Below are 24,586 nucleotides of genomic sequence, written 5' to 3' on the forward strand. Positions count from 1 at the left end.
AGGGTAGTCCTCCACTTAACGACCACAGTTGAGTTCCGAAGTTCTGTTGCCAAGTGAGACAGTTGTTCAGTGAATTTTGCCCCATGTTTTACACGCTCTCTTGGCAGTTACAAAGTGAGTCACTACAGTTGTTAAGTTACTGACGCGGTTGTTAAGTGAATCTGGCTTCCCCATGGACCTGGCTTGTCAGAAGGTCACCACGTAACCCTGGGACCGTCATAAATATGAGTCAGCTGCTAAGCATCTGAACTTTGATCATGTGACCAAGGGGATGCTGCAACGGTGTGAAAAACGGTTAGGTCGCTTTCTTCAGTGCCGTTGTAACTATGAACGGCCACTAAAAGAACTCTGTAAGTCAAGGACTCCTTGTGGAAGTTGGCCTAAATCAGGGTGGGCAATGATGGCCCCTTTATGACTTGTTTACCAATAATCATTTTGACAAGGGTGATCATAGAATCATAGCGCTAGGAGGGACCTTGGTGGTCTTCTAGTCCAAACACAGTGCCAAGCTGCATTAACAGAGGGATAGAATCAAGATCAAGTATTAATACCACTTTAAAATGCCTTGGTAAGGCTACACATGGAATACTGCATCCAGTTTTGGTCACCACGATGTAAAAAAGACGTTGAGACTCTAGAAAGAGTACGGAGAAGAGCAACAAAGATGATCAGGGGACTAGAGGCTAAAACATGAGGAACTGTTGCTGGAATTGGGTATGTCTAGTTTAATGAAGACAAGGATGAGGGGTGTCATGATAGCAGCTTTCCAATATCTCAGGGGCTGCCCCAAAGAAGAGGGAGTCAAGCTATTCTCCAAAGCACCTGAAAGCAGGACAAGAAGAAACGGATGGAAACTAATCAAGGAGAGGAGCAACTAAGAACTAAGGAGAAACTTCCTGACAATTAGAACAATTAACCAGTGGAACAACCTGCCTCCAGAAGTGGTGAATGCTCCAACACTGGAAGTTTTTAAGAAGAGACTGGACAGCCATTTGTCTGAAAGGGAGGGTATAGGGTCTCCTGCCTGAGCAGGGAGTTGGACTAATGACCTTCCAACTTTATTATTATTGATAATGGCACAGTCAGCCAGATGTTCAGACTGGATTTGGCATTTTTGTCTACCTATCGAATCCTTACCAAGGACCTGGAATAGGCATATATGGATGTTTGATGGTATTACAGATATTGTTGCAGGATGGAAGCAGTTCCTAGTAAGGCTGCCTTTTGCAATTGACTAATGGCGAATTTGTCAATGCCAATGGTGTCCAAGTGGTGCCCCAGTTGTTTTGGGATTGCACCCAAGGCGCCTGTTACTATTGGTACTACCCTTGCTTGCCTTTGCCACAGTCTTTCTATTTCTATTTGTAGGTCTTTGTATTTTGTTATCTTCTCCAGTTCTTTCTCTTCTATTCTGCTGTTTCCAGGCACTGCCACATCTATTATTATTGTTGTTGTTGAGATGATGATGATGATGATGATTATGGTTATTATCCCTCTGGCCATTCCTATAGATGATCACTTAGAAAAGTCTGGTGAGTATCCCTAGGGCAGGGATAGGCAACCTTGGCTCTTTTATGACTCATGGACTTCAACTCCCAGAATTCCTGAGCCAGCCTGGCTCAGCTTGGAAACCTCTCCCTTTTCCCTCAGCATGGCTGGGTGAGGAATTCTGGGAGTTGAAGTCCACGGGTCATAAAAGAGCCAAGTTTGCCTACCCCTGCCCTAGGGGAACACTAGCTATGAGACGGGCTTCTACTGATCAAGCTGGGACTAGCTTCCAGATTGGCGCCACGGCCTATAAAGCAGAGCGGCAGTGGTAAGCGAAAGCAGTACAGATAGTCCACAATTTACGACCGTTTCTTTAGCGGCTGTTCAGAGTTATAACAGCCCTGAAAAAAAAGTGACTTATGACTGGTCCTCACACTTAACGACTGTCACAGCCTCCCCCATGATTGGGTGCTTGGCAACTGGCATGTATTTACAACGGTTGCAATGTCCTGACAAGTGATCTCCATTGGCAACTTCTTGCACTGGCTTCTGAGAAGCAAAGACAATCCGGTGTGTGTGTGTGTGTGTGTGTGTGTGTGTGTGTGTCTGGATTTGCTTAAGGACCGCATGAGTCACTTGAACAGCTGCAGTGGTTTGCCTAACAAGCACTGCAAAAAAAAAAAGTTTGTAAAATGAGGCACGGCTTCATTTGCCTTGCTTTGCAACAGAAATCCCGGTCCCCATCGCGGTCGTTAGTTGAGGACTACCTGCATTTTGTTTCAGAGCAAGCTTGTGGAGCAACATGGGCAGAAGACTTCTGGCCTACTTTGCCTGATGGGTAAGGGAAGTAGGGAGAAGTGTGATTAAAGCCCAAGAGATCTTATTGGACCGTAGAACAAAAAAGGATAGGATCCTGAAGTGGAACTAATGTGGCCGTGAGGGAAGATCTGGAGATGGTGAAGAGGTAGCTAATGATTGGGTTTGGGAGAATAGCCATGTACGACAATTTGAATAAGCCGTGGCTTTGAGCACAAAACAGTTGACTTGTGGAGTTTTTCAGTCATGATCCAATCTCAAACAAGGTCATTTTGAGTTCTTCCAGGGTTACAAATGTGGTCGAAAAAAATGAAGACGGCTATTGCGGCGTGTGCAAAAAACAGGTAGAAATTTGGTGGCAAGCTGCAATGGCCATCTTAACCATAATTGGTGGGCCTCTCTGGGCTGCCTCAAATTTAGCTGACTTCCAGGCTGGCGAAACAAGCCCTCGTAACCTTTCCAGGAAGGTCAGAAATCAAAATTTTGAAGGGAAACAGGAGAGACTTCGGAGCTGGAAATATTCTGCCCGCCACTGGCTATGGAATATTAGTTTGGCCAAGTGAAACATCTGGGAGAGCTCAGGCTTCGGCGTTCCTGAAATAAACTTGGCCTTGGTCTGATCGCTTCCTGTTTGGGGAGAAATGAAAAAAAAAATCCAAACGCAGCTGTCCTTCGCTTTTTAAAGGGAAATTCAAAGTAAAAGAACAAAGCAGTTGCAAGTCATGTCAGGCTGAAACAGATAATTTGCTATTTTTTTTAAAAAAAAAGGTTTCTTGGGAAGACTCTTGACTTTCCAGCAGTTTTTGCCCTGCACCAGGGGTTTAAGAAGCAGTCCTATTCAGGAGACTGTAGATCCAAGTGGCTTTTTAGGATATGCCTGTCTGGCTTCCCAGCCTTCATCTCTCTTGCAGCCTTCCCCAATTCTCTGTTCCTTAAATGTGTTGGATTCACAGGATCTCCTGCTGACAGATCCGGAGAACGTCGGAATCTGTAGGTGGTGCTCAACGTGCATTCCTCCACCTTCCTTCCTTTTGCACAGGTCTTGATGACTTTCACCTCTCCATCCATAGCGACATGGCCACCATTGTCAAAGCCATGGCCTCACCAGAGTCGGGCTTGGAGGTGCGTGACCGCATGTGGCTGAAGATCACCATTCCCAGTGCCTTCATTGGTAAGGAGCCCGGGGGAGTGTGGTGACTGAGAGCTGCTAAGTCAGGGGCCTTCAAACTTGGCCCTTTTATGACTTAAGGACTTCAACCCCCGGAGGAATTCTGAGGAATTCTGGGAGTTGAAGTCCGCAAGTCATAAAAGGGCCAAGTTTGAAGGCCCCTGTGCTACGTTTTCGGTGGGCCTCTGAAATAGGTAGCTGGGGTGCATAGATGGCAGACAGAGACAGAAAGATACCAGTGTTGCTGTAGAGCAGAGGTGGGGAACTACAGCCCCTTTATGATTTGTGGACTTCAACTCCCAGAATTCCTGAGCCAGCTAGGCTAAAGAACAACTGAGGAATCTGGTCATCTGTAGGTCCTTCTCCACAGAATTTTGACAGCCCATCCCTACATTCAGATTGCTTCATGTCTGCCACCTTAAAACCATATCCCTATAAAGAAGTTTATAGAGAAGATACTATAGCCATATTGTAGATGGAGGAGGGGTTTCAGGCTATGTGTTGTCTGAATTGCGTGCTGAGTTTCTTTCTCCTTCATCATTGTCTCTGTAGTTCTGTCTGTCCGTCCATCCATCCATCCCGCCTTTATTATTTTCACAAATTATTCATGGTGGCAAACATATTCAACACACCTTCCTCCTCCTATTTTCCCCACAACAACAACCCTGTGAGGTGAATTGGGCTGAGAGGGAGCGAGTGGCCCAAAGTCACCCAGCTGGCTTTCATATCTGAGGTGGGACTTGAACTCCCTGTCTCCTGGTGATTGGCCCAAAGTCACCCAGCTGGCTTTCATGTCTGAGGCGGGACTAGAACTCCCTGTCTCCTGGTGATTGGCCCAAAGTCACCCAGATGGCTTTCATGTCTGAGGTGGGACTAGAACTCCCTGTCTCCTGGTGATTGGCCCAAAGTCACCCAGATGGCTTTCATGTCTGAGGCGGGACTTGAACTCTCTGTCTCCTGGTGATTGGCCCAAAGTCACCCAGATGGCTTTCATGTCTGAGGCGGGACTTGAACTCCCTGTCTCCTGGTGATTGGCCCAAAGTCACCCAGATGGCTTTCATGTCTGAGGCGGGACTAGAACTCCCTGTCTCCTGGTGATTGGCCCAAAGTCACCCAGATGGCTTTCATGTCTGAGGCGGGACTTGAACTCCCTGTCTCCTGGTGATTGGCCCAAAGTCACCCAGATGGCTTTCATGTCTGAGGCGGGACTTGAACTCCCTGTCTCCTGGTGATTGGCCCAAAGTCACCCAGATGGCTTTCATGTCTGAGGCGGGATAGAACTCCCTGTCTCCTGGTGATTGGCCCAAAGTCACCCAGATGGCTTTCATGTCTGAGGCGGGACTTGAACTCCCTGTCTCCTGGTGATTGGCCCAAAGTCACCCAGATGGCTTTCATGTCTGAGGCGGGACTTGAACTCCCTGTCTCCTGGTGATTGGCCCAAAGTCACCCAGATGGCTTTCATGTCTGAGGCAGGACTAGAATTCATAGTTTCTTGCTTTCTAGCCTGGTGCCTTAACCACTAGACTTTTTATATATATAAAAGAAGCCAACAAGAGTTTGTTTCTTGCTTTCCTTGTGCTGTGGTATGGCGAAATGGACACAGGAATCGAGTAGAATCTGACACGAACAGAAGGGAACAGTTGCTTCCTGCGATATGAACTTTGTGCTCCCGTTAATGCTTTCCAAGATAGCCCTTGCGTATCCCTCTGCTGAGTCATGTTTAATTTGTGGTTCAGAAGGACACCCAGTTCCTTTTCACATGTATACTGCGCCTTTCATATTTTCTGTCCAGATTTCAACATTTCAACCTGTTAAATTCCATTCTGTTCATTTCAGTCCATCGCTCAAGCCTGTCTAAAGCTTTTTTTAATCTCTCTCTCTTCTCTCTCTCTCTCTCTCTCTTTCTCTTCTCTCTCTCATTCGCTCTTCTCTCTCTCTCTCATTCACTGTTCTCTTTCTTCTCTCTCATTCTCTTCTCTCATTCGCTCTCTCTTCTCATTCTCTCTCTCCTCTCTTTCTCTCTCTGTCTCGTCTAAATCTTTTACCACCCCTCTCACCTTTGCCTCAGTTGTCAGCTAGACAAGCGTCCCCTCAACTCCTTCTTCCAAGTCATTCATAAAAATGTTCAAGAGCATCAGGCCCAAGACACAGCCCTCCGGCCTGACTCCATGCTTCCCTCCAAGCTAAAACGGGATCATCAAGCAGCATTCGTTGGGCATGGCTTATCACCATTGCCCATGATGGTTACGCCAGTTTCTCTTAGTGATATACTTCACCCTTGATGGTCCTGCCCCTACTGGCCTTCCTTAAGATGTTAATGACTTTGCTTTTCTAAGACTCAGTCAGGGCGATGGATAAGCCTTCTGAAACAAATTTTTTTACTGAACCATTGTGGTCTAGCCTCGGTTGTATCATCTCCCGTTGGTTTCTTCTTCTTAATTCTGTGGGTTTTTATATTAGCTTTAATCCTATTGTTATCCATCAGGAGTCAGAGTCTGAACTGGGGAGGGGACATATATATTATTTAAATAAAATACTCCCCTCCCCCTTTGGCTTTTCTTTTATTTCTGGCACGCACAGATACTTTTTTCCGGTTTTTATTTTTCAATGAGGTGTATATTTTTTGTCACCTTTTGCAAGCTTCTGAACTCGTTATTCGAGCTTAGCTTTTCTAGCTGAGTTCACTCCGTTCTAGTTTCTGGATCTACCTGTCCTCCTTTACTCCTGCCTCATTTTTACAACTGCTGCACTCACCTTACTGAGTTCGGATTGCTCATGATTTACTCATTCAAGCTGCAAAGGTTTAGAAGTCCCCACCAGGTTGAATCCATCCATGGATACTATGTTTTGATTGCAACATTCAGTCTTAATGAACCTGATTGGGTTTGTTTTCAAGTAAGGGTGGGTAGATTTCTTGAGCATATCCCATACCAAGATTTAAAATGGAATTTTCCATTCCCCCCCCCCAAATAAATAAATAAATAATGGGTTCTGCATAGAAATCATGTGTAACACATGTGTTTCCCAGTCTTAGCTATTTTAAGATCTGTGAACTTCAACTCCCAGAATTCTCACAGGCAGCATTGCCATTTTAAAATTCTAAATGGGTACCAACCTGGTCACAATTCGATAGTTTCTCGGGAGTGAATCTTTTGGAATGGGAAGCAGTTCATTGTGAGTTCTCCAAATGGCCTGTCACAAAAAAAGAGTTATTTTTTTCCCTATAGCATACACTTTGCTTGGGCTTGAGTGACAAAAAATGAAGGGGGGAAAAATGCTGGTTTTTCCTCTACAGCAGGGGTGGGGAATGATGGCCCTTTTACGACCTGTGGACTTCAACGTCCAGTATTCCTGAGGCAGTCATGAGGGACTTCAACTCCCAGAATTCCTAAGACAGCCATGCTGGCTGAGGAATTCTGGGAGTTGAAGTCCACAGGTCATACGGGGGCCATAGATGCCCAATGCTTTTACGACCTGTGGACTTCAACTCCCAGTATTTCTGAGACAGTCATGAGGGACTTCAACTCCCAGAATTCCTAAGACAGCCATGCTGGCTGAGGAATTCTGGGAGTTGAAGTCCACAGGTCATAAAGGGGCCATAGTTGTCCAATCCTTTTACGACCTGTGGACTTCAACTCCCAGTATTCCTGAGACGGTCATGAGGGACATCAACTCCCAGAATTCCTAAGACAGCCATACTGGCTGAGGGATTGTGGGAGTTGAAGTCCACAAGTCCTAAAGGGGCCGTCATTCCCCACCTCTGCACAGGAATAAACCCTACCAGCTAGTGACAAGGCCCCGTGTCGTGCTGAGAATGTCTGTAGCTGAGGCAGGCCTCAAAAGCTGAGCACCCGCAGTGCCAGTGCTATCCTAACCACCATCTACCGCCTTCCATTTGTCGTTGCCTCGCTTTCTTGTTCAGTCTTACTTGCTTCTGCCCCTTGCCAGGTTCGGACGTGGTCGACTGGCTGTACCATCACGTGGAGGGCTTTACGGACCGACGAGAGTCCCGCAAGTATGCCAGCAACCTGTTGAAGGCTGGTTATATCCGCCATACGGTCAACAAGATCACCTTCTCGGAGCAGTGCTACTACATCTTTGGAGACCTCTGTGGAAGTACGGATTGTAATCATGGCTGTGGGCTAGGGAAGGAGGGCCAGGCTCAAATGCGGGAAGTCCTTGAATTATGACCCCCCCCCAAAATTTCTGTGGCTAAGTGAGGCAGTGGTTAAGTGAGTTTTGCCCCATTTTAAGGGCCTCCCTTGCCACAGTTTCTTAAGCGAATCACTGCAGGTGTTAAGCTAGCAGCACGGTTGTTAAGTGAACCTCTTTGATTTTGCTTGTCAGAAGGTCGCAAAAGGGGATCACATGACTCCTGGGACACTACGACCGTCGTAAGTTATGAGTCGGTTGCCAAAGAAACTTAAGTTTTGATCACGTGACCAGGGGGATATACTGCAGTGGTCCTAAGTGTGAGAAAGTGGTCGTAAGTCAGTTTTGTTTCAGTGTCATTGTAACATCAAACAGTCACTAAATGAAAAGCTGTAAGTCCGGGACTGCCCGTCGTTCAAACTCAGAACTTTTTCAGCTTGAAACAGGGGAGTTTCGATCATTTAGGAACCATTCCAAGCTGACTGGGATGCTTCTTTTTTTTTCTTGTTTTTTTTCCTCTTTCTTTCTTTGCTTTGCTTGAAAATGTTCCAGAATTTATTGGAACAGCCCATTTGGGTGCTTTCCAGCCAGCTGCCACCCAGTGATCAAAGAGGAGTCAGTTCAAGACATTTTTTGCCTGTGAAGTGTTTGACACGCCTCTCTGAGAAGGAAGGGGTGATTTAGCAGAAAAAGGTGATGATTTAGCAGGAAAAAAAGAAAAGAAAAGAAAAGCAGACGGGCGATCCCGATGGGTGGGGTGAGGAGTTGCAGAAGGCACTCTTATCCTGAACAAGCAAGAGGAAGAGGCTGTGCACTTCTGCTTTTATTTTTCTTCCGCCTCGGGATGGGCCACCGATAAAATAATCACAATAAAGGAGAATATTTGTAGCTCAGGGTTGAAATGAGGGGTCCGTGGTGCTCTCCGAACTTGACTTCTTCCTTGCAGATGTTTCATTACCCAAACTAGGTAACATCATCAGTGCTATTGCCAGCAATAAAACCTCTGCAAGAAAACAACCAAGCTCAGCCAGGTCGCCCTCACCTGAACCACCACAGCTGAACCCAAAATTTATGTTGCTGAGTGCGACGTTTGTTGAGTGAGGTTTGCCCCATTTCACGACTTTTTCTTGCCAGATTGGTTAAGTCAGGGGTGTCAAACTCAATTTCATGGAGGGCCGCATCAGCATTGCGGTTGCCCTCAAGGGGCCGGGTGGGTATGGCCAGGGTGGGCGTGGCCTACTGGGTGGGCGTGGCTAGAGTGTGTATGGCCTACTGGGTGGGTGTGGCCAGCTCTACATCGTTCACATCAAGGGTGCCTATGGGGGCCTGGGCAGGAGTGGGACAGATCTGAGGGTCTCTGGCAGGAGGAGGGTCTCTGGGCCAGGGCCAAGGCAGTGGGGGCCGTTCCCTCATTGTTTCCAGGATGGCTTCGCAGGCCGCATGAAACCACTTTGTGGGCTGGATCCGGCCCCTGGGCCTTGTGTTTGACATGTCTGGGTTAAGTGAATCACTGCAGTTGTTAAATTAGTAACAACAGTTGTTAAGCGAATCTGGCTTCCTCATTGACTTTGCTTGCCAGAAGGTCGTTAAAAAAAAAGGGATCACATGAGCCCGGGGACATTGCGCCAGTCATAAGTGTGAGTCAGTTGTCAAGCATCCCAATGTAAATCACGTGGCCACAGGGATGCTGCAACGGTCGTAAGTGGGAAAAACGGTCATAAGTCGCTTTTTTCAGTGCGGTTGTAACTTTGAACGGTCACTAAGCGATCTGTTGTAAGTCGAGCACTACCTGAAATCACCATTGGTAGACAGCCGGAGGAGAGGCCTTGAAGCAAATGTTCAAAAACATTATTGTCTACGGAAGAGATTCTCAGTCATCCAGGTCATGGTTGTCCCAAAGGTGCTTTTTCAGGAGGCAACTGAAATTACTTGGTTTTCTTCGAAGACATTTCACTTCTCATTCCAGAAGCTTCTTCAGCTCTGACTGGATGTGGGGGGGGGAGGAAATGAAAGGATTTATACTCCTTGCAGACAGCTGGTCATTTGCATTCTTTTGGACAGTCGTTGAGGCCACCTGGAGGTTTACCTGTGTTCTCGGTGGTTACCTGAGTGGTGCAAATGGGTGTGGAGCCTTCTTGGCTGCAGGGACGCAAAACATTCTGCAGCCAAGAAGGCTCCACACCCATTTGCACCACTGAGAACACAGGTAAACCTCCAGGTGGCCTCAATGACTCTAAAAGGATGCAAATGACCAGCTGTCTGCAAGGAGTATAAATCCTTCCATTCTCCACCATCCAGTCAGAGCTGAAGAAGCTTCCTGGATGAGAAGTGAAACGTCTTCAAAGAAGGTGCTGGTACTTACCTTTAAAGCCCTACATGGCCTAGGCCCGGGATATTTGCAGGACCGTCTGCTGCCGGGAACGACTTCCCATCGCCCAGTGCGCTCACAGAGAGGGCCTCCTCAGGGTGCCGTCGGCTAGACAATGTCGGCTGGCGACCCCCAGGGGGAGGGCCTTCTCTGTGGGAGCGCCAGCCCTGTGGAACCAACTCCCCCTTGAGCTCCGGATGGCCCCGGATCTCCGGTCCTTTCGCTGCGGTCTTAAAACATTCCTTTTTCATCAGGCTGACCTGGACTGACGACAGGGTTTTTAAAAATGTTTTTAATTTTTAATTGTTTAGTTTAACTTATTTATTGGGGCTGTTTGTTTAATTTCTTTTAACTTTTGTATCGTTTTTTATTGTTGTTAGCCGCCCTGAGTCCTTCGGGAGATAGGGCGGCATATAAGTCCCAAAATAAATAAAAAAGAAGAAAGTCCAGTTGTCTCCTGAAAAAGCACCTTTGGGACAGAAATATTATTGTAAGCCAAAGCGACAAAAGCATTCCTTCAGTCCTTAGGAACAGAGATCATACACATTGGAGGCTAGCTCCTCCCTGCTTCTCTGGGGTATTAGAGAGAGCCAAGCAAAAGCATAGACTTGCACGGGTCTGGCATTAGAGGTTGCCAATAAAGTGTACAGGTGGTCCTTGACTTATAACCATTCGTTTAGTGACTATTTGAAGTTACAATAAGGCCTGAAAAAAGTGACTTAGGAATGTTTTTTTTACACTTTACGACCGTCACAACATTCCCAGGGTCACTTGCTCAGAATTTGGATGCTTGACAACTGATTCGTATTTATGACGGTTTCCGTGTCCCGGGATCACCCGGTCCCCTTTTTTGCAACCTTCTGACAAGCAAAGTGAATGGGGAAGCCGGATTCACTTAACAGCCGAGTTACTTAACTGAACAACCGCAGTGACTCACTTCACAATCGTTGCAAGAAAGGTCGTAGACAAAACTCCCGTTAACTGCCTTGCTTATCAAAGGAAATTTTGGGCTTAGTTGTGGCACTGGTCTTCCTAAGGAGTTGATTTTTTTGGATCTGGTTTACCTTGGGCAGGAGTAGGCAACCTGGGCTCTTTTATGACTCGAGGACTTCAACTCCCAGAATTCCTGAGCCAGCCATGCTGAGGGGAAAGGGAGAGGTTTCCAAGCTGAGCCATGCTGGCTCGGGAATTCTGGGAGTTGAAGTCCACATGTCATAAAAGAGCCAAGGTTGCCTACCCCTGACCTTGGGGATAAGCCCTTTCTTGTTCCTAGACAAGCCTCGACTTCCTTTCTCACTTCCTTTCTTGTAGGCAGGAGTTCCCTACCGAAGCCCACCTTACTATTTAACCCAAGGGTCCCCAGCCTTGTTTGGAACAGGGCTGCGCAAGTGGCAGGCAAGAGCGTGTGCGTGCACGAAGCTCTATTTGTGTGAGCGCCATGCGTGCACGCCCGCCACTTGCACAAATGGAGCTGCACGTGTACACACGCTTGCCTGCCGCTTGCGTGGAACCATCCTCCCTCTCCTCCCACCCCCCCACAGCCTCCCCTCAGGTGCCAGTCTGCAAAGCCGGGAAGATCGGAGACTGCCAATTTAACCTTTACTGTTTTTTTGTGCCTCTTTCCTCTTGCAGACATGGCCAACTTATCCTTGCACGACCATGATGGATCGAGTGGGGCCTCCGACCAGGACACGCTGGCTCCGTTACCACACCCAGGAGCGGCCCCCTGGCCTATAGCTTTTCCTTACCAGTATCCGCCTCCGCACCCCTACAACCCCCACCCTGGATTCCCTGAGCCAGGTTACAGCTACGGAGGGGGCAGCGCCGGCAGCCAGCACAGTGAAGGTAAGCATCTACCACATCTTCTGCTCGGCCTTCAAGTCTGGTTCTGTCCCAGTCTACGTACGTCTTTGTTCCTTCACAAAGACAAACCCCTCTTTTAACAAGTAGGCTGGAAAACCGACCCCTTTTATTTGAGTTAATTGTCCCAAAAGCAAAATGGAGCACAAGTCAAACAGGAAAGAATTCACATGCAAAGCAAACAAAACATGAGCCCTTGAAACTGGAGTCCTTTGCAAAGGGTTGCCTTCAGCAACCAGCACCGCCTACACCTTCCCTTTTTGTTATGCAGCCCCAAGGCGAGGCTTCTCAGTGCTTTCTCCTCCTCCCCTGGAGCCGTCCCATTGCCTCCCTCTGTCCTGCTCTTGTAACCTGCCGGTGTTTGCGAGCGTCTATAATGTCTTCCAGCTGTGCGTCCTCAAAGTCTGACTCAGCTTCCCAGTACATCTGAGTCTCATCCTGAGCACGCATGGAGGGGCCAGGTTCTTCATTAGATTTTTAAGTCCGGGGGCTCATCAGAGCCTTCCTTCGACTCTGATGGCTCCCCAGGCCTCTCCTCCTCCTCCTCTGATTTCCCAGACTCAGCTGCCGGGATCACAGGCTGGCACGGAATCACAAGAAGGCGCTTCTTTCTTCTGCCTGAGCTGGGAATTGTACCATGTCTGTCATCTAGGGCAGAGGTCCCCAAACGGTGGGCCGCAGTCCACTACCGGGCCATGGGCTGTTGGCCACTGGGTTACCCGAGTGGCTGGCCAGTGCGCGTGCACTGGCTAGTGTCATGAGTACTAGCATCGCGGCGGCACACGGACGTTATCGTCACCGCGAGCTCACACTCCCCCCCCCACTCGCGCTAGTTTGTGGCCCCGTTTGTGTCGCGCGCACAATCGTCCCGTTTGCATCGCGTGCGCAATCGTGGCCCCATTCGTGTGTGCGCTTGCAGCCCCCTTCGAGCACACGTGCGCGTAAAGGCATCCCCACCCCTGCATTGGGCTGCCAACGCAGAAAGTTTGGGGACACCTGATCTAGGGCAGGTCCCCCAACCTTTGGGGCACCAAGGATCGGTTCCATAGAGAAAGGTTTTTCCACCGACTGGAGGAAGTGTGGTTTTATATGCTGCTGCCTGCATACGGTGGATGGAGCTTTGTTTGCTTGTGGGGTCCAGTTGCTGGCATGCTGTGGACCAGTGCCAGGAGTTGGGGACCCCTAATCCAGGGTCCCTCTTTAGAAGTGAGCAACTTTAAAGCAAAGGGGTAAGGTCACACGCCATCCGAAATCAAATCAAATCATGGTTAGAAAAGATGATACAACAACGTATAGAATTAAGACCAGAAATATTCCTGTTGGGTATTTTACCAGAGAAATATAGCAAAGAGACCACATATTTGATTATTCATATAATCACGGCAGCTAGGATTGTGTTTGCACAAAACTGGAAGGCACTGAAAGCTCCTCCAGAAGAAGAGGTGATCGGGAAAATAATGGAATGTGCGGAAATGAATAGATTAACAATGATAATTAAAGATAAGACAGAGTCAGAGTATTATGAAATTTGGGGAAAACTTTATGAGGGGGTGAAAAAGAGAATATGCTTAAAAGACAGCTAACACTAATTTAGATGGAAGAAAAATGAGGAGATAAGGATATTATCATACCTAATATAGACATTGAAAATCCAAGGAGAGGAGCTGCTCGGACATCACCCCTGAATTGTATAGGAAGAGGAATGGGAGGGAAGAAGGGAGAGGTGAGAGGGAAGAGAGTAGAGAAGGGGGAAGGAAGTAGGAAGGTTAGAGGAAAAGAGGAGGAGAAGTGGGGAAAAACGGGAGGGGAGTGCTGAGGGAAAGAGGAGAGGAAGAAGAGGGAAGTAGGAAAGAAAGAAAGGGAGAAAGAAAGTAGAGAAGAGGGAAGAGAGAGAAGGAGGGTGGATACAGTGAAAGGGGAAATGGACGAGCAGCACCCAAACTTACGTGTATGTATTTTATGTATGGCAATATATTTGTTGACTTGTTTGTGTAAGAAATGGGAAAATAAAATTGAATATTTAAAAAAACACCCCAAAATCTCAATTGGGGGAACAGCCTGTTCCTTCTGGACACTCATGTTCCCTCTTAACCAATGAATGAGTTTAGCTTTTGAGCGTTGGAAAAAATCTCGCTGCATCCTTATTCTAGATTGGTCATTTATTCCAGGATATCCCTATGGACCTTTGCCATTCATTCATTCATTCATTCATTCATTCATTCATTCATTCATGCGTTCATTCATTCATGACCTGTCTTGTATCCAATGACTCTGAGCGGCTGAAAAGGTATAAAAATGAAAAAACATTAAAGTCATCAATCATAAAGCAGGTAAAATCATTAACACAAGATGGCAAAAGAGGGAGCCGGACACAAGGAGGTGGGGATTAAGTTTTAATTCCTCAACCGTCTCCAGTGTAAAGCTCCCCCATTAGGAGTTTTTCATGGCTGTTCCTAAATTTGTGAAAAAGTCTGTGATTCTGAACTCGATTGTTCCCTGTGAGCTGAAAGCCAGAAATATATTATTTATTATTTATTTTACTCACACATGAGTGGCTCCAGGTGGCTTATGAAATTTAAAAAAAACCATAGAATAAAACCCCGTGACACCTCTCCCTCAGTGGCAGCAACAACACAGTCAAATGAATCACTTGAGTGGCCCCATTCGTGGACCTCAGGCCCACTGACAAAACCATGTTTTAAGGGTCTTTTGGAAAAGCAGTCGGGTGGCGGCCAACCATATCTCAGAGGAAAGTGATGTTCCATAAAAAAGGGGCCACCACCAAGAAGACCTCTTTCTGTGGTCCCACACCAGATGACCATCCCTAATCAATGAGACCTGTAACATACTCCATCCTGGTGGGCCAGGTAGATAACAGAATAACAGAGTTGGAAGGGATCCTGGAGATCTTCTAGATCAGGGGCAGGCAACCTGGGCTCTTTTATGACTCGTGGACTTCAACTCCCAGAATTCCTGAGCTGTGCTGGCTCAGGAATTCTGGGAGTTGAAGTCCACAAGTCATAAAAGAGCTAAGGTTGCCTACTCCTGTATCTAGACCAACTTGTTGCTCAAGCAGGAAGCCTTGTATCATTCCAGACAACAGGTTGTCCAGTCTCTTCTGAAAAACCTCCATGTTGGAGCATTCATAACTTCTGGAGGCAAGTTGTTCCACTGGTTAATTATTCTCACTGTCAGGAAATTTCTCCTTAGTTCTAAGTTGGCTCTCTCCTTGATTAGTTTTCATCCATTGTTCCTTGTCCTGCCTTCAGGGGCTTTGGAGAACAGCTTGACTCCCTCTTCTTTGGGGCGGCCCCTGAGATATTGGAGCACTGCTATCCTGTCACCCCTCATCCTTCTCTTCATTAAACCCAATTCCAGCATCCGTTCTTCGTATGTTTTAGCCTCCAGTCCCCTAATCATCTTTGTTGCTCTTTTCTGAACTCTTTCTAGAGTCTTTAACATATTTTTTTTTAGATAGTGGAGACCAAAACTGGATGCAGGATTATAAATAGGGGGCAGACATTTCTTCAGATTGCCTGGCTTCAAGCCATGTGGATTAGACCCACGGTGAGAGAGGTAGCAAATAAAGTTTTAACGAATTAAATAAATAAATGCAGGCGGATTGGGGAGATGGTGGATTGGTTTCCTTTCGTTGGGTGGATTGGTTTCCATTCACTGGGAAATAACAGTTTCAGATTTATTTATGAAACGTGGGTAGAAAAGTTAATGAAATCCGTCACCATTAGGAACCAACAACACAGTACATGCAAGCAATCTGTTAAATTAAAAACGAGGGACATTTAAGTTCCTTATTTTCTCTCAGCTGCCCAGAGTCATTGGTGAGTGGGCCGAGCTTAGACATTGAAGTAAATAAATTTAGAGGAATCTGTTGAGCAACAATGGCAGATAAAGCTATAGTTTGTAGCAGGGCTTCATTAAAATCAGGTTAAAAGCAGCTTTTTCAAAATCTGAACTGAGAGAGTCTCCTGCTTTTTAGCCTGGTGCCTTCACGGTTAGACCGAACCGGCTCTCCAGTTTAATAGCCCTTTCAGTGGTCCCTCTTATTGTTCCAACTGGAATGTTTTACTTGTCATATGATTACAGGTAGTTCTCCACTTAACCACGGTTCATTTAGTGAATGTTCAAAATTAAATCGGCACTGGAAAAAAGTGACTTAGGACCATTTTTCACAACGACCATTGCAACATCCTCACAATCACATGTTCAAAGTTCAGACAGTTGGCACCGATTCATAGTTGTGATGGTCGCAGCGTACCCAGGGTCACGTGATTCCAAATTCAGATTCTTGGCAACTGGCTCATATTTATGATGGTCGCAGTGTCCCAGGGTTGTGTGATCACCATCTGCGACCTTCTGACGAGCAAAGTCAACGGGGAAGCCAAATTCACTTAACGAGCGTGTGACTTGACTTCACAAGTGAAATCATTCGCTTAACAACTGTAGCAAGAAAGGTTGTAAAACGGGGCAAAACTCACTTAGCAAATGTCTTGCTTAGCAGCAGAAAGGTCGCCCACAATTGTGGTCCGTAAGTTGAGGACTACGTGTATTTCTTTTTCTTAAATGTTTCATGGTTTTTCATGCTGTAAGTCACTTTGGGTGGCTTAGAGGAGTGGAAAAATGGAATGTGAATGTTAGCTTGTTAAAAGAGAGAGAGAGAGATCCTTTTGTTTTCAGTCGGCTTCCAAGCGGGCAATAGTTCAATGTTGTCAGTGTCCAAACAGCTTGTGTATTCTTGCTGGAGAACATGCCAAGTCATTGGCCCGTACTTCCTGCAGTGCTCACAAACTGCTGTATTTCTGTTCTGTCCTGGAGAATATTTATTTATTTATTTGATTTATATACCGCCCTTCTCCTGAAGGACTCAGGGCGGTGTACAGGGCAATAAAAATAAGAATACATTAGTTAAAATAATATTAAAACCCAAACCCATAGATGGACGATGCCAAGGTTAGCCTAACTCTAATCCAATTTCACCATTTTATTTCTTGGCTCCTTTTTTTCTGTTTTACTGTACCCGGGAAAAAGTTGTTTGGTTCACAGCATCTTTGCCTGCTCCGGCTCAAAGGATCAGGTGGGGGCACAAATGTCTTTATATTCTGCTTCTGAGGAATAAGAATAAAACAGAAGATGAATAGAATAGAGTAGAGTAGAGTAGAGTAGAGTAGAGTAGAGTAGAGTAGAGTAGAGTAGAGTAGAATAGAATAGAATAGAATAGAATAGAATAGAATAGAATAGAATAGAAAAGCAAATATAGGATAGAATAGAATAAGAATAAAACAAAACATGAATAGAATAGAATAGAATAGAATAGAATAGAATAAGAATAAAACAACATGAATAGAATAGAATAGAATAGAATAGAATAGAAAATATAGGATAGAATAGAATAGAATAAGAATAAAACAGAACAGAATAGAATAGAATAAGAATAAAACAACATGAATAGAATAGAATAGAATAGAATAGAATAGAATAGAATAGAATAGAATAGAATAGAATAGAATGGACAGGACAGAATAGAATAGGAAGGGACCTTCGAGGTCTTCCAGTCCAGCCCCCTGCCCAAGCAGGAGAACCTATACCATCTCAGACAGGTGACTGTCTAGCTTCTTCTTAAAAACCTCCAGTGATGGAGTGCCCACAATTTCCAGTGGCAAGCTGTTCCACTGGTTGATTGTCCTCACTGTTAGGAAGTTTCTCCTTAATTCCAGCTTCTCTCTTTGATCAGTTTCCAGCCATGGTTGAGGGGCATGCACAGGTGGCCCTCGACTTAACGACCACAGCTGAGCCCAAAATTCCTGGGATTAAGTGTGCCATTTGTTAAGGGAGTCTGGCCCCATTTTGTGACCTTCCGTGCCCCGGTTGTTAAGCCAATCGCCTGCAGCTGCTAAGCTAGGAACGCGGTGGCAAAGCGAAATCCGGTTCTCCCACTGACTTCACTCGTCAGAAGGTCGCAGAACGGGGGGGGGGGTGTGTCACATGACCTTGGAACACAGCAATGGGTCTTAAGTGTGAGCCAGTTGCCAAGCCTCTGGATTTCGGTCACACGGTCCTGGGAGTGGCTGCAGAAGCCGTAGAGGTGAAAAACGGTCTTAATTCCCCTTTTTCTCCGGAGCCGGCATCGTTTTGAGCTGAATGAACCGCGGCAAGTCAAGGACGGTCTGTATTGGGTAATTTTGGCAGTGAATGCGGGATTTCCAACCTGGTGTAGCAAAGCAGAATGTTTTATTGAGTCACTGCTGGCTCACTTCCTCCCCCAGATTCCCCCAGCTTAAACACGGTAAGTCTTCTCAATTCAATATTTCTCAACCTTGGCTGATTGAAGATGGGTGGACTTCCAACTCCCAGCATTCCTGAGCCAGCCATGCTGAGGTAAAAGGGAGAGGTTTCCATGCTGAGCCATGCTGGCTCAGGAATGCTGGGAGTTGAAGTCCACGAGTCACAAAAGAGCCCAGGTTACCTACCCCTGCGAGTCTAACCGCTCTGAATTGTTACTCCTTGTGCAGGAAGCCGCAGCAGCGGTTCAAACCGGAGCGGTAGCGAGAGACGGAAGGACCGAGAGCCCAAGGCCGGGGAATCCAAGTCCGGCGGTAGCGGCAGCGAATCCGACCACACCAGCCGCAGCAGCATTCGGCGGGAGCGAGCGGCCAGCGAATGCTCCGTGCCCGCCAGCCAGCGTAGCCACCACTCCATGGCTCACAGCGTGCGCAGCCACCACAGCCAGCAGTCTTACGGCCCTCCTGGGCTCCCACCTCTCTACAGCCCTCCCATGCTCCTGATGCCACCGCCCCCTTCCACCCTGGGACCACCCGGGGCTCCCCCGGGCCGAGATCTGGCCTCGGTGCCCCCTGAACTGACCGCCAGTAGACAGTCATTCCGAATGGCCATGGGCAACCCCAGTGAGTTTTTTGTGGATGTAATGTGAAGATCCCTCCCTCCTTCCCTCCCTCCCTCCCTCTGCTTGTTTGGGTCCCCCCTCCCCAACTTGGTTTGTTTCCTAGAAAGAGCATATGTCTCTTGTCTGTCTCTCTCTGTTTTTTTTTGTTTTTTGTTTTTTTGACTTGGCATTTTGGGATTGAGGAAATCAAATGAACTCAAATAGCAGTCCCCAACCTTTACGGTTTGATGGACCGGGGGGGGGGGTCGGGGGAAGAGGGGAACCGGCCCGCCCCTGGTGCAAGTTTTGCTGTGCACGGGCGTGTGCGCCAGCCAATCACTCACACAGCCTGGTTCCAGATGAGCCGCAGCCCGGTAATAGGCTACGGCCGGGGGTGGGGTGGGGCATTAGGGGCCCCTGAACTAAACTGTTTGATTCTAATCTTTCCCGCGTCTCCAGCAGCTTCTCCCAAACACCCCCCCCCACCTGTGATTGCAGCAAAGAACAGCCCTAACCCAGCTTGTAGTTTTTACCCGTTAACCTGCACGCTAATCCATTAATCCACACCTGCTCCAGGACTTCTGCTGCTCGCTCCGCTGTTGTTTTTTTTCCACGCCGCCAGCCCTAAACACCTGCCCTCTTTCTCCTCCTCGCCCCTCTTGTGTTCCTCTCTGCCGAGCAGCCAAGAATTATGGGGTCTTTGACTTCCTTTGAGCCGGCCTGCCGTGGTGTGGGGAGAGCCGCGGCACGTTGTGGTGGTTTGGTCCCTCCTGCTGTCCAGGGGGAAGACACACACAGCCTGCTTAGTTGGAAGATGTCCCTCCTTATCCATCGGCTCGGGAGGGAAGCGGGGCTGAGCTCCCAACTACTGACCCTCTTCGGCAGTCACCCTTGGGACTCTTGCGATGGACCTGCTGAACGGTGGCGACTTCCCCTTCTTCGCTGAAGCTGTGCTCCTCAAAGTGGGATGAAGGTTTTCCTAGGGAAATGCTGGAGGCCAAACTTGGTTTTTTGGGATGCCTGATGTCTGGAAGACATCCAGGGGGAGAGGGCCAGGACGCTATGTGCACTCCAAGGCTAGGTTCCTCAAGATATCCAAAACGGAAGGACCACGGCTTTCTCCTGGGAAAAACACCCTACAACGCCATTGAGTAAATGCAAAGGAAGCTCTATCAAAAACTCAGGATTGCTCGCTTGCTTTTTGGAACACCGCTGATGATCATGAATCCCGTTTGGGTTACACTGCTGTTCTTTCGGCTACCACTTTTTTTTCCACAGACTTAAAACAGTCTTCCCTCTCTCTTGGAGATGTTGAGTTCCTTCTGTCTGGCCTTTATTTCATTTTAAATTCCATCGTTGGTTCTTTACCTTTCATTGCTGTGTGGATTGGCACCGCCTTTATTCATTTTTTTGTTTTTTGGTCAAAACAATCCCAATTCAAAGAAAAAAAAACAAAAAACAATTATCCCTGAATGGAGAGGACTGACTTCTGAGAGATTGTATAAGGCTTTGACCCTCTTTCGTTTCTCTCCTTCCCTAATCCCTTTGGCATGATTTTCTGGAAGTTACAAATTTTTCTGCTTGTATGTAGACTTTTTTTTTGGTTTTTAAATAGTACTGGTCGCAGAATGCAACTTCCGCTTCCTGTCTTTAGCAAATCAAATTTCCTCTTGGTTTTGAAGTGGGGACAATCTGGACGGTGGCTTTTGAAATCTTCCAAGGCCGGAGAGCGATGATGCTTATTCCTCCTAGTGGCTAGCCCATACAAGGGAATAATTCCTGCACAAACAGCTGAGATTTGCCAGCCAGGTATTCCATTTGCTCTCCAACCTCGTCCCACCATCGAAATACGGACGCTCAAATTCTGATCCTCAAGGGCTGGGTGACCCAGCGCACTGAAGCACAAACTAAAGATTCCTATGACTTAAATCTTGATGACTTCATGAACTCGTCCAAGTAGCTTCCTTATCCTCCTGGGATATCGCCTTACTTCCTAGTCCGGCATTTCCTACTGACCTATCCAAGCACTAACCAGGTCCAGCTCACTTAGTTGCTTGGAGAACAGCCAAGGAGGTCAGCTGCCACATGCTGTGATCACCCCGCCCTGCTTTACCTACATTAATACGTGGTGTGAATCCATCTAAGGAGCTAGTTTGTGGTATTCCCCCTTTAGTGGCGGCGGTTGGCTCTTGCTTATCTGCTTCCTGTGCGGGATCACGTCAGGGGTGCGTGGTCCAATATTCCTTTGCTTTAGCTTCAAGTGTCCATCTGTCAAGTCTCACCAAGACCGAGTCCGGAGAACCAAACTCTCAAGAACGACCCTTGGGGAACTTAAAACGATGGCCGTTAAACCCAGCTGTTTCTTGGCCTTTGAAATGCCATAAGAGGAAAAAAAAATGGAAGTGGCATTTACTTGGCCAGAAAAGCCCTCATACCTTCCACGTCTGCCAGGGGAAAAAAAAAAGCTATAATCATGCCAAGTGACTTTCTAGTATATCTGGCTGCATTGTTTTGGTTTTACCTAGAGGCAAAAATTCTGTTTGGTTCGTTTAGGCCAGGTTTTGGCCTTTGTACTGTGTAGGAATGAAACCTAATTTGCTGTACAATGAATTCCCCCCCCTTATCTTAGGTATGGTGGGCATGGCCACCAGTCTTGCTGAAAGGGGTGTGTGTGTTTGTGGGGGTGTTTTGTGAGCTCTCGTCACTTCTGTGAGAGGCTGCAATTCCAATAAGCCTACGCTCTTGCTCTTGGACTGTTAGCCAAGAATAATAAGTAGGCGTTTTATGGTGGGCCTTTTTGATCTTGCTGGCCTGGCCTTTGTAGAACCAGAATTTGCTGGTCTAAGGCCACGTCCATTCCCACACCTTTCAGGTTCCTGTTTCACCTTCATTCCTGCTGAGTTTGAATAGAATACCCATCTTTCGGTCTCCCAAAGATGTTTTTTTCCAAGGAGGCAACTCGACTTCCTTGCTTGTTCTTTGAAGACGTTTCTCTCCTCCTCCAAGAAGCTTCTTCAGCTCTGACCCTGGATGGTGGGGAATGGAAGAATTTAGGTTCCTTGCAGACAGCTGGTCATTTGCCTTCTTTTAGAGCAGGGGTCTTCAAACCTGGCCCTTTTATGACTTGTGGACTTCAACTCCCAGAATTCCCCAACCTGGCTGAGGGATTCCGGGAGTTGAAGTCATAAAAGGGCCACGTTTGAAGACCTCTGTTTTAGAGGGTCGTTGAGGCCGACACGGGTAAACCTCCAGGTGGCCTCCACGACTCTCTAAAAGAAGGCAAATGACCAGCTGTCTGCAAGGAGTATAATAAATCCTTCCATTCCCCACCATCCAGTCAGAGCTGAAGAAGCTTCTGGGATGAGAAGCGAAATGTCTTCAAAGAAAAACAAGGAAGTCCAGTTGCCACCTGAAAAAAACAACTCCTTTGGGACAACTACGACCTGGAGGACTAAAAATCTCCACAGACCTCTTTCAGTCTGTTGTGATGTGGTGGAAAGGAAAGGGCTGAGAAATGGTGCCAGCTGACAACAAAACTATTACAGGTAGTCCTTGCCTTACAATCCTTCCGTGACTGTTTGAAGCTCTTAACGCTGGGAAAAGTGACTTACAACCCCGTCGTCATCATTACGATTGTTGCAGCATCCCCGTGGCCACGGGTCAAAATTAGGACGCTTGGCAACGGATAATGTATATGTGATGGTTGCGGTGTCCCCCGGGGGTGGCGCGACTGCCATTTGCAACCTTCCAGCTGACTTCCAACAAGCTTAAATGCATGGAGATCAGATTCGCTTAGTGACTGCGTCATTCACTTAACAAGTGGGCCGATTTGCTTAACAGCCATCGCAAAAAAAAGAGAGAAGGTTATAAAAGTGGGTGTGACTCATTTAACTGCCTTGCTTAGCAACGCAGATGGGATCCAGTTGTGGTTGCAACTTGAAGACCGCCTGGGGTTTTTTTTGAAGTCGGGGAGAGGAGTAGAGTTGGTGTAGGGGAAAAAAAGAGTGCTTGTTTTTTTTTTTTAATCCCATTTATATCCCGCCCTTCTCCAAAGACTCAGGGCGGCTTGCCCTTTACACCGGATTTGATTTTAGGATTTAGGACTTCTGCTTGCCTTCTTTTCATGGGTGAAGGAACAGCAAACGTTCAGCCTAGATGGGGACAGAGAAACCCCACCTAGTAACTGCTATCCTGAAAGTCCTTTGGTTAAGTACAAATCACACACTAGGTCCTCCCCCTTCACTGAACAAGGATTGTGCTATTCCATTTGCACACTTGCATTCTCCGAGGCTTTGTAAATTGCCTTCCGGGTCAACAGTCGTATATATGGGGTTTTCCTTATTAGACTCAAGGATCATGTTGTTTTTTGTGTCCTTTTTAAACGTTCTGCAATTTTCTTTGTCCCCTTTCGATTCACAGTATTTTCTTTCAGGCCACCACCCCTAATTTTATCTGCTGCCATCTTTTTTATGACTGCTTTGCCACAAAGGCAACCTTGACAACCCCGCCCCCCCCACTTCACACACACACACACACACACACACACACACACACACACACACGTCAACCTTACCCCTCCATCTCTGGCTGGTCCCTTCCCTTTGGTTCTCTTCCTCCAACTTTGGTGCTATTCTTCCCATCACGCATATTGCCTTACCTCCTCTTTCTTGGTTTTATATAAATTGAAAACTTCCAATGTGTTTTTATTTATAAAATAGTTTTATTGGACTCCACGCTGGGGTGTGTGTGTGTGTGTGTGTGTTTTCTCGTTTCCAAAAACAAAAAGCAAAACCCCCTCATCTGCCCATTTCAGACACTGGTTCACAAAGGCAACTCTTCTTCCGGGATGTCCACGGATCGTGGCTAAGAAACAGGTCAAGATGTGGCCAGATGGTGCAATTGAAACTTCACGTCCTCTCACAACCACCACATATATTGTGGACTTCTCTCTGCTCCCTTGATTTACCTAAAATAGATTGTCCCTCTTTCTGTTTTCATTCTGGGCTGATGAATGGGGAAAAAAATGCATTAGGTAGAGAAAAGTCATATTTGCTTTCAGGCCCTCGAGCAGGAGAATGAAAAGAAGGAGGTTTGGAGGAACGATTTGAAAAACTTTATTTTCCAGAGGGGCTATTATAAAATAAAGAACAAAGAAGGAATAGTGGGGAGGAGAGACGAAAGCACAACATTGACTCTTTTGTGCGCTTTCTGTGATGTTTGTTGCCTTCTTTAAAAGCAGGTAATTATGCTCAGAGTTGCTGTAGAGTTAGGTGGCCTTGAAATTAAATAATGCCTAATGCATAAAATAAGGGGGGGAAAACGCCCTTAAAAGGGAAAGGAATAGTGAAGTCAAAATAACTAGTGCCTAATGGGAGCAATATTTAAAAAGGCAAAAAAATACTCAAGTGATAGAACTAGAGAAATAAATATGCTAGAGTAGAGGTCCCCAACCTTGGCCACTTTATGACTTGTGGAGCTGGCTGAGGAATTCTGGGAGTTGAAGTCCACAAGTCATAAAGTGGCCAAGGTTGGGGACCCCTGTGCTAGAGGGATATTTTTTACCATTTTGGTTCTGCTTTTGATCATCTGTAAATTTGTAGAAATCTCAATCTGGTCTCAACTCAACTAGACAGACCAGATCAGGCGTCTTCAAACTTGGCCCTTTTATAACTTGTGGACTTCAACGCCCAGAATTCCTCAGCCAGCGTGCCTGCAAGTCCGCAAGTCATAAAAGGGCCAGGTTTGAAGACCCCTGGACCAGATCAAGAAATCAACTCTGCAGGAAGTCTTAGACTACAGGTTGCCCTCAACTTACAACTGTTTAGTGACCCCGTTC

The 24,586-nt window shown here is 46.8% G+C and overlaps 1 protein-coding gene across 2 annotated transcripts in view; it reads left to right on the forward strand.

Annotated features, from left to right (window-relative positions):
* Positions 1-23,477, forward strand: part of DVL3 (dishevelled segment polarity protein 3) — an 85,212-nt gene extending 61,735 nt beyond the window's left edge. Inside the window, exons 13-17 of one of the 2 annotated variants that reach the window (XM_081329443.1) lie at positions 3,344-3,475; positions 7,421-7,588; positions 11,625-11,837; positions 18,380-18,772; positions 19,433-23,477. In XM_081329443.1, coding sequence (XP_081185569.1) covers positions 3,344-3,475; positions 7,421-7,588; positions 11,625-11,837; positions 18,380-18,772; positions 19,433-19,464 — 938 coding nt within the window. In that variant the 3' untranslated portion in view covers positions 19,465-23,477. Of the gene's footprint in view, positions 1-3,343; positions 3,476-7,420; positions 7,589-11,624; positions 11,838-18,379 lie in introns of both variants that reach the window. The other variant, XM_081329444.1, reaches the window with a different exon arrangement.
* Positions 23,478-24,586: the final 1,109 nt, after the last annotated feature.

The sequence above is a fragment of the Vipera berus genome (assembly GCF_964194415.1).
Source record: "Vipera berus genome assembly, chromosome: 5".
Classification (NCBI taxonomy): domain Eukaryota; kingdom Metazoa; phylum Chordata; class Lepidosauria; order Squamata; family Viperidae; genus Vipera; species Vipera berus.